Genomic DNA, 9,460 nt, shown 5'->3' with positions numbered 1-9,460 from the left:
CAGCTCTACCTCCCGAGCCGGGCACCTGGCTGCTCGGCCTGCGCATCCCTCGGGGAGGAAGGAGCTGGAAGAGCCGCAGCTCGGGTTGCAGGCTCCCTGCTGCCCTTCAGCGAGCTCTCAAGGTCCTCCGGCGAAGGGAAAGGGAGGGAGCCGGAGATGAAGCGCGGCTGAGAGGGGGCCGCTGCCTCCAGCCCTGATCGATGGCGGCGAGCTGGAGGGAAGCAGCCGGCGCTTTCCGCCCGCTCCAGCTGCTGCCGCATAGTTTCCCTTTTAAAAGCATGAGCAGGGCCGGAGGGATAAATATTTGCCTGGCGATTCCCGCTGGAAACCAACGCCTGTGTTTGGAGAGAGGGTGGCACACGGAAGCTTCCCGGGGCCGACACAGTTGGGTCGCCGCAGCTCCTGCGTTCGCTGGGTGCCATCCCTGCCCGTGGGCATCAGGCAGCACCGCTGCTCACCCAACCGGGCTCCAAATTTTGGGTCGGGCCGAGCGAGCGGGGAGCTGCTGAGAGCTCCGTGGGCTCCGGCTGCGGGCCCGGCCGCTTCCCTCTGCCCTTTCTTCCATTTTCTGCGAGCGAGGTGCAGGCTCTCGGGCTGCGGGCAGGGCGCCAGCTCCGCGCTCCGCCGCCCAACAAAATGTCCCCTGGCCCGGGCGGCGGGGCCGGGAGCCTCGGGGGGGGGCAGCGGGACCGGGAAGGTGCCCGGGGGGGGGGCAGCGGAGGGAGGAGAGCGAAGGCAGGGCCGGGAGCGCTGCCTGCGGGGCAGGCTCGGGGAGCCCCGGGGGCCGGGGATGCCGCTGCCGGGGAGCCCCGGGGGAGCTGCGGGGGGCGCGCCCGGGGTCCCCCCGAGCTGGGGGGGGGGGGGCACGGGGGGGGCCGCTCCCCGCGGGGCCGGGGCCGGGGCCGTTTCCTGCCGCCGCCCCCGCCGGGGCAGAGCGGGGCGGGGAGCGGAGCCCGGCCCAGCTTCCCCGGGGCCGAGCCAAACTTCCCGGGGCTTGGGAGGATTTCTTCGGGTTTGCTTTTTTTATTTTTTTTTTACCTTTTTTTTTTAACAAAAATCGCTATTTTTATATTTGTGTTTATTTTCCATTCCTTATTTTCCACCCCTTCCTTTTCACTCCTTTTTTTTTTCGCTCCTTCCTTTTCCCCCTTCCCCCTTTCCCTTCCCCCTTTCCTCTCCCTTCCCATTCTTCCTCCCCGCTCCCTGCCTCCCCCCCCCTCCTCCCCGTTCCTTTTTTTCCCCTTTTTTTTCCCCTTTTCTCCCCCACTTTTCCCCTTTTTTTTTTTTTTCCTCCCCCCCCCCCCCCCATCCCCTCCCTCCCTCCCTCGGCCACCCCGGGGCGGAGCCTCCCCTGCCTCCCCCTCCGAGCGTGCGGCCTCGCCCGGAGGCCGGGAGGGGCCGGGGGGGTGCCCGCAGCCCCGCGGGCTCCCCGGGGATGGGCTCCGGCGGCCGCCCCGCCGCTTAGCCCGGCTCAGCCCGGCTCGGCCCGGCCCGGCCCGGCAGCATGGCCGCGGAGCTGAGCGCCGAGGAGGAGCAGGTAGGTGCCCCCCCCACCCCCCCCTTTTTCCCTTTTCTCCCTTTTTTTTTTTTTTTTTTTTTTGGGGTCCCCCCCCCGGCCGCCGTGGGTTTCCGTCCCGCCCCGCATCCCTGCGCCCCCCCCGGACCCCTCCTTTATCCGCCCCCCCCCCCCATCCATCCGGATGTCCCCCTGCCCCCCCCCTGCTGCGCGCCCCCAAAGGCCCAGCCCCCTGCGCCCCAAATCTGCGCAGCCCCCCGGCCTCCCAGCCCTCGTGCCCCCCGGCTCTGTGCCTCCCATCCAGCCGGCCCCATGCCCCCCCCCATCCCCGCAACCCCCCAGCTGCACCCCACACCCCCCAGGACCCCCAGCTGCATCCCCCCAGCCCCACATCCCCCAGGACCCCCCCATCTCCACCCCCCATCCCCTCACCTCCCTATCTGCATCCCCCCAGCCCCATGCCCCCAGGACCCCCATCTCCATCCCCCCATCCCCTTAACTCCCCAGCTGCATCCCCCACACCCCCCAGGACCCCCAGCTGCATCCCCCCAGCCCCACATCCCCCAGGACCCCCATTTCCAACCCCCCATCCCCTTACCTCCCCATCTCCACCCCCCACCATCCCCATTCCCCCCTGACCCCATCTGTATCCCCCATCTCCCCCCATCTCCATCCCCCATCCCGCATCCAGCCCCACACCCCCCAATCCCCCCCCCACACCCCAAAAACCTCCCCAAACCTGCCCCCCTCCCCAAACCCCTTCCCGAGCCCAGCCCCACCACCACCGGGGCGAGCTGGAGTGGGGTCGTGCCCCTGCTCCCCCCGGACCCCCCGGTGCCCCCCACGCTCCTCGGGCGCTTCCCACGCCCCGGGCCCCCCCCGTGACGTCCCTGCTTCCTCCGCCGGCCCTGCGTCACGGCGGGAGGATGTCGCCGCTCTCCCCGTGCCGTTCTCCGTGGAGCCGCAGCGCCTCGCAGGCACCTTCCCGCTTTAAGGCCGAGCTGTGCTGCTTTTGGGGACGTTTTGGGGACCTTCGCCATCCTCTGTGTCCCCTCGGGGTGTACGCAGGGGGTGAGGGGAGATGCCCCAGAGTGCTCGGGGCCGTGGTGGTGCCGCAGAGCAGCGTTTAGGGTTTTTTTCCATCAGACCGTTTCCTGCTTGGTTTTTCCCAAGGGGACGGGGAGCAGCAGCTCTCTGAGTGTATCACGTTTTGGGGCGCAGCTGGTGCTGGCACATCATAAATCAGCCCTTCAGCCCCATTCCTCCTGCTCCCGGTGCTCTTTCAGCACAGCGATTTGGGGTTTTCTCTTGGGATGCTCCGGGCGTGGGGACCCTCTCGTGGCCACCTTCCCCCCCGAGGGGCGCTCAGCGCCTCCCCGCTGGCCGGGCAGCCCCCCCTGCACGCCTCCCCTGTCTCCCGCAGGCCACCAAGCAGTTCCTGGAGGAGATCAACAAGTGGACGGGCCAGTACAATGTGTCCCCGCTCTCCTGGAACGTGGCCGTCAAGTTCCTCATGGCCCGCAAGTTCGACGTCCTGCGGGCCATCGAGCTCTTCCACTCCTACCGGGTACGTGCGGGTCCTGTGCCCCCTGCACCGCTGTTACCTGCCTGGAAAACCCCTCCCAGCCCTGCAAAGTCCCCAAGGGGATGTGTCTGGTGGTCCTGTGTCTCCTCCTGATGTTGTGGGGTGGTGTGAGGATGGGCAGCCCCCGGGGTGTGCGCGCACGGGGGCCGCAGGACGTCTCCGTGGGGACCTTTCCCCACCTGGTTTTTAGGGCGCTGCCCCTCCCCGCATCGGGGTTTCCCTTAAAGATGTGCCCGGCTGCTTCCCGCTTTACCTTCCCGGCCATCCCCTTGCTGATAAAAATAAAAATAAAAATGAAATCTCCCCCGCAGGAGACGCGGCTGAAGGAGGGCATCGTGAAGCTGAAGCCCCACGAGGAGCCGCTGCGCTCGGAGCTGCTCAGCGGCAAGTTCACCATCCTGGTGGGTGGGCGCTGCCTGGAGATCCCCCCCCAAAGCCCCGAGCCGCCTGCCGGCACCCCCCCGACCCCGCTTTCTCTCCCCGGCAGAGCGTGCGGGACCCCTCGGGGGCTTCCATCGCCCTCTTCACCGCCAAGCTGCACCACCCCAGCAGGAGCGTGCAGCACGTGGTGCTCCAGGCGCTCTTCTACCTGCTGGACAGAGCCGTGGAGAGGTGAGCAGGGGGTGGGCGAGGGGCAACAACACCGGGGGGGCTCCGTTCCCCATGCACCAACCCCGTTTTTTTCTTTTTTTTTTTTTTGGGGGGGGGAGATGCTGCTGCTCAGCTGGTTTCCATCAGCTTCTCCGCCTCGTCTTTTATAGCGGCTTAATGCGGTTAAAGCGCCTCCTCTGGGTTATAAAATACCCCCGGGTTTGTGCTGACAGCCTGTTGCGAGGTGTTTAAAAGCTGTCCTGGCATGGCAAAGACCGGTGGGGTTCTCAGAGCCCGTGGTGTGTGTGTGTGTGAGCGCTGGGGATCTCCAGCCCTCGGAAAGCCCCGGCTCTGAGAGCCCCGCGCCGCTTCCCGAGGGAGCGCGATGCTGCGGCCGAGCTGGCTGCCTCCGGGCTTCCCGTCCCTGTCTCGAGGAGACGAGGGCTGGCTGCGTGGAATCCCCTTTCTCCTCTTTTTTTTAAGTCATCCCGGTGGAGGTGGGGAAGTGGGAGCGGGTGTAACGGGGGCTTTGGGCGGGCGGTGGCTGCGGGGGGCTCGCCCTGGAGCTGGTGGGCGGTGAGGGTGGCGTGGCTGATGCTGGCTGATGCTGGCTGATGCTGCTCTTTTTTCCCCCCCTGCCCAGTTTTGAGACGCAGAGGAACGGGCTGGTGTTCATCTACGACATGGCCGGCTCGCAGTACACCAACTTCGAGCTGGACCTCAGCAAGAAGATCCTCAACCTGCTCAAGGTAGCGGCCCCACGCGGGATGCCGGGCGCTTTCCGTGCCAATTTCCCCACCCCACACTGTCGCTGGCCCTGCCTGTGCCCCCCTGGGGGGATATTTGGGGTGCGGGCGGCCGGGGCTGGAGGGCAGGAGGGGCTCAGCTGTCCCCACGCGCCGGATTCCTCCTGCAGCTGCTGGCAAGGCTTGCACAGAAACAGATGCAAATTATTTTTTTAATCGCGCTGGCATTTCGTGCCTCCTCCCTTCCCCGGAATAAAAGAAAAAAAAAAAAGAGCCACCAGCAAGCAGCAGCGCCCAACCCCTGCCGCAAAGGGCTGCGGGCTGCCTCGGGGACCCTCTGGTTGTCCCCTGGGTGGGGACACGCCGCGGGTGGGGGGCGTTTGGTGCCACGCCACGGAGCCGACCCCGTCCCGGTGGGTTTTTGCCGCCCGCAGGGAGCCTTCCCGGCGCGGCTGAAGAAGGTTTTCATCGTGGGAGCGCCCATGTGGTTCCGCCTGCCCTACTCCATCATCAGCCTGCTGCTCAAGGAGAAGCTGCGCGAGAGGGTGAGCGTGTCCCGGGGGGTCACAGCCCACCCCCTGCCTGCATTAGGGGTCCCGTGCCCCGTCTGTGCCCGCTTTCCTCCTGTTTTCCACCCGGAGGCTTCGCCCCACATGTTTCGAGGCTGTTCCCAAAGGGGATGGGGTTGTGTGGCTGCTGGCCCCGTCCTGCTGGGTGTGATTCGGGGACACCCAGGCTCCTGCAGCCCGCTGCTGCCTCCCGATCCCATCTCCTACCCCTGCTCCCCTCCCGAAATCACCTGCAGCTCCAGCCTCCGCGGCGATGCTGCCGGCAGCAGGTGGAGACAGAAATGCTGAAAGGGAGAGAAAATGTCTCCTGAGCCCGCGGGACGGAAAGGGGAGCTGAGATTCCCTCTCCCAAAGCGTGCCCATACCCCAAAATCCCCCAAACATCAGCGGCGCCGCCGATCCCAGCCCCGTGCCCTCACGGCTGGGCTTTGCCCCTTGCTTTTGGGAGGAGCTGGGCTCAAAGATGGGGACCGGGGGTGCGGGGGGAACCCCGCTGGCTGCGTGGCCGGGCTGTGTGCGAGGCCGCGGCCATCCCTGCCCGTCCCGCAGGTGCAGATGGTGAAGATGTCGGAGCTGAAGGAGCACCTGCCCCGAGAGTGCCTGCCCGAGACCCTGGGGGGCTGCCTCAAGCTGGACCCCCTGAGCTGGAACTGCCGCTTCCTGCCGCAGCAGAACGGGCACCCCGACCCCCTGGACGAGCTCATCCTGGTGCCGCTGGTGGCCCCCAAGGACAACGGCTCCGTGCACGTCCCCGGCCCCCGCTCGGTCACCCTGCCCGAGCTGCTGGAGCACGTGGGCCGCAAGCAGAAGCGCGGCATCTACGAGGAGTACGAGGAGATCCGGCGCAGGAGCCCCGCCGGGACCTTCGCCTGCTCCTTGTGAGTGGGGACGGAGGGGTCGGGGTCTCCGGGGGGGCTGCGGGGGCACGGCGGGGACGGGGCCGCGCTGGGGACGCCGCTTCCCGAGGCTGCGGCCAGGCGATGGCAGCAGAGCCCCGCTGCCATTCCCTCGCCGCCCTCTGGGCTCTTCCCCTGCCCCGCAGGGCGCCCTACAACCAGGAGAAGAACCGCTACGGGGACGTGCCCTGCCTGGACCAGACCCGCGTCAAGCTGGCCAAGCCCTACAGCCGCCCCGAGGTGAGCCCGCAGCGGGGTCCCATCCCCATCCCATCCCCATCCCATCCCCATCCCCATCCCCATCCCCATCCCCATCCCCATCCCCTCACTGCCTCCCCAACCACCCAGCGCCCCCAACCCCGTGCCCCTCTTCCCGTCCCCGTGCCCCCCTCACCCCAGCGGGTGTTTTTATGGGGTTGGAGAGGCTTCGTGCACCCCACCCCGCGTGTTTCTCCCCGCAGCTCACCGACTACATCAACGCCAGCTTCATGGACGGCTACAAGCAGCGCAACACCTACATCGGGACGCAGGGTGAGGGGTGCCGCGGGGTTATTTGGGGTCTGGGCTTCTCCACGGGGTCTGTATTCCTCGGGTGGGTGCCCGCGGGCGTCCCTGGGGGTGTGGGGTTACCCCAGCCCCCCGTCCTGACGCGCGGGGCCGTCCCCACAGGGCCCCTGGAGAACACCTACGGGGACTTCTGGCGCATGGTGTGGGAGCAGAACGTCCTGGTCATCGTGATGACGACCCGGTGAGTGGCACAGCCCCGCTTCTCCTGGCACCACCAGCGGGTTTGGTGCGGGACCAGCTGCTCTCACACCCAGGGGGGCAGCGCTTTGCACCCCAGGTGGAGGGGACACCCCCAAAGTGCCACTGCATGGGGACAAGCCAGCAGCATCCCGGTGTGCCTGTGCTTCCCCGGGCAGCCCCGGGTCTGGATTTGGGGCTGTCCCCACCACGGAGCCCCCTGGGGTCCCCAGAACGGGGCCGGGGGGGGTGTCCCAGTGTCACCTCTCCCCTCCCCAGGCTGGAGGAGGGCGGCAGGAGGAAGTGCGGCCAGTACTGGCCCCTGGAGAAGGACTCCCACATGTCCTTCGGGGCCCTGACCGTCACCAACCTGGGCGTGGAGAACCTCGGCCACTACAAGAAAACCATCCTGGAGATCCACAGCTCTGAGGTGCGTGCCCCCTGCCCCCCGACACCCACCCCACACACCCCTGCAGGGGGCTGGGCGCTAACCCCAAAATCCCCCCGCTCACCCCCAGGGCAAGGAGCAGCGGCTGCTGTCCCACTTCCAGTACCTGAGCTGGCCGGATTATGGGGTCCCCTCCTCGGCCGCCACCCTCATCGACTTTTTGGGGGCGGTGAAGCAGCAGCAGCGGGTGGCCGTCAGCGCTTTGGGGCCGCGCTTCAAGGGGCACCCGGGGGGCCCCCCGCTCGTGGTGCACTGCAGCGCCGGCATCGGCCGGACGGGTAAGGGCAGGGGACACGGGGGGGGGGCACGGTGTGGTGGCCGGGGAGGTGACATGGGTGCCGTCCCCAGGTACTTTCTGCGCGCTGGACATCTGCCTGTCCCAGCTGCAGGACGTGGGCACGCTGGACATCCGGCAGACGGTGCTGCGCATGCGGAGGCAGCGAGCCTTCAGCATCCAGACGCCCGAGCAGTATTACTTCTGCTACACCGCCGTCCTGGAGCACGCCCGGCGCCAGGGGCTGCTGCCCGAAAAGGGCTCGCCGGGATGCTGAGACCCCCTCACCCCCCGCCCCTAAATCCCCTAAATCCCCCCCCTCCGGGCAGCAGGACCCCCGCGGCCCCGCGCTCGGACTGTGCCTTACCGCCACCGGGGCGAGACGAGGTGGGACGGGCTTTGGGGAGGTGTTTATTTTTTTTTTTCCCTTTTTTTTTTATTTTTTATTTCTTGGTGGGACCACCAGAAACTCCCCGGGGGGGTGTTTCCAGCCGGGGGGGGGGGCTTAGGGAGCGGGGCCTCCTTCAGCCCCAGCTGTCCGTGTGTCCGTCTGTCCGTGTGTCTGTAATACACCCCCCCCGCGCCCCGTCTCGGCTGTTTCACAGATATCTACCTACGTGCACAGCCCCCCGGGGGTCCCGGTGCCCTCTCCCCGCAGCAGTGACCCCCCCCAGCCCTGCTTTCCCCCTCCTGCCCCTCGTTTCCCCCCTGGGGGGCTCAGCAGCATCCCCCTGTGCCTCCCCTCCTGCAGCCCCAGGACGCCACCGGAGCCCCCGGGATGGGGGGGGATCCCAGAGCCGTGCCCCAGCCCTCAGGGCACAGACGCTAGGTACGAGGATTTGGGGGCGTGGGGACGTGGGGACAACCGGCTTGCCCGGCTGGGATGTCACCGGCACGGCCCAGCCCCGCGGTGACTCAGGGGAGGATCACCCCGGGAGGATGCTCAGCCCTCGGCGGGCACCCGTAACTTTATACTGTAATAAGCTCTCGGAATGTGTATATTCTTATTTTTTTATAATCTCGGGGGGGGGAGGAGGAGGAGATTTTTTTTTTCCTTTTTTTTTTTTTTTTTTGTATTTAACATTAACTTGATCCAAGCAGGAGCCAGATGGATTTGTAAATGTTCCTATTTTGCTCTTAATCAGAGAAAGTTTTTTTTTTTTTTTGTCGTTATTTTTGGGGGGGTTTTGTTCTTTTTTTTTTTTTTCCTGTTGGTTTGTTCTGATTTGTACCACCACCGAAATACACCACGAGCATCCCGTCCTCTCGCCTCTCTGCGTGGAGGTGCTGGGGGGGGGCAGGAGAGGAGCAGGGGAGGGAGCTGAGGGCGCCTCGGGGGTGATGATGAGCGCGGAGCCTTCCTCCCCACCCCGCTGATGGGGGTGCTGGAGCCTCGCAGCGCCCCATCCCCGGGCTGTGCTCCGTGTGGGGTGCCCGGGAGAGCCAGATGGGGGGGGATCATGGGGGGCTGAAGGTGGGGATGCCCAAGGGGGGGAGGATGCAGGAGGTAACGGGGCTGCGGGCAGCTCTCCTGGGCATGGGGGGCGGCAATGGGGTGCCCCATGTCCCAGGTAATGGGGTGTGCTCAGGCCTAGGCCATGGGGTGTGCTCGGTCCTATTAGTGCCCCATGTACTAGGTGAGGGCCTTAAGGCACGGAGCTGGGCACGCGCTCGTGTCCTTCCTCTGGCAGCGTGTGGAGGATTTGGGGAGTTTTCCCGTGGTTTTTGTCAAAACGCCTGCTGTGAGGGGGCCCGGCGAGCCCTGCGGCCTAGGTGCCGGCACCGCCCGCTGCTGGGGGTGCTGAATAAAGAGGTGCTGCTGCTTCACCGGGCTGCGCTTGGACTTCTTGCAACTTCCCTGGGGGCTCCTAAAAAGGGTCCAAGCCCTTTTTTTATTTTGGGGATAAAACCAGCCCCGGGAAGGCTCTGGGCTGGGAGTTTGGGGGGGTTCAAGGCTTCGCCAGGCTGTGGCAGCACGAGAGGGAGGGCGGGGGGCGGCGGGGAGCGTGAGGGGGCCCCACACCGACCCCCTTAATTAAGGGGCCGATGAGGGGGTGGGGGAACCCATAAAACGCACGGGTTGACCTGGCG

At 66.5% G+C, this 9,460-nt stretch overlaps 1 protein-coding gene across 1 annotated transcript; it reads left to right on the top strand.

Annotated features, from left to right (window-relative positions):
- Positions 1 to 167: 167 nt before the first annotated feature.
- PTPN9 (protein tyrosine phosphatase non-receptor type 9) lies at positions 168 to 9,196 on the top strand. The gene is made up of 13 exons (XM_068696437.1): positions 168 to 1,537; positions 2,940 to 3,083; positions 3,413 to 3,502; positions 3,589 to 3,713; positions 4,336 to 4,441; positions 4,873 to 4,983; positions 5,557 to 5,885; positions 6,050 to 6,143; positions 6,365 to 6,434; positions 6,573 to 6,651; positions 6,927 to 7,077; positions 7,166 to 7,373; positions 7,444 to 9,196. The coding sequence occupies exons 1-13, from the start codon at positions 1,505 to 1,507 to the stop codon at positions 7,644 to 7,646; spliced, it is 1,743 nt and encodes a 580-aa protein (XP_068552538.1). The 5' UTR covers positions 168 to 1,504; the 3' UTR covers positions 7,647 to 9,196.
- Positions 9,197 to 9,460: the final 264 nt, after the last annotated feature.

Source organism: Anas acuta, chromosome 12, assembly GCF_963932015.1.
Source record: "Anas acuta chromosome 12, bAnaAcu1.1, whole genome shotgun sequence".
NCBI classification, from domain to species: Eukaryota; Metazoa; Chordata; class Aves; order Anseriformes; family Anatidae; genus Anas; species Anas acuta.
Note: the sequence above shows the minus strand (reverse complement) of the source record. Positions and strands in the feature narration are given on the sequence as shown.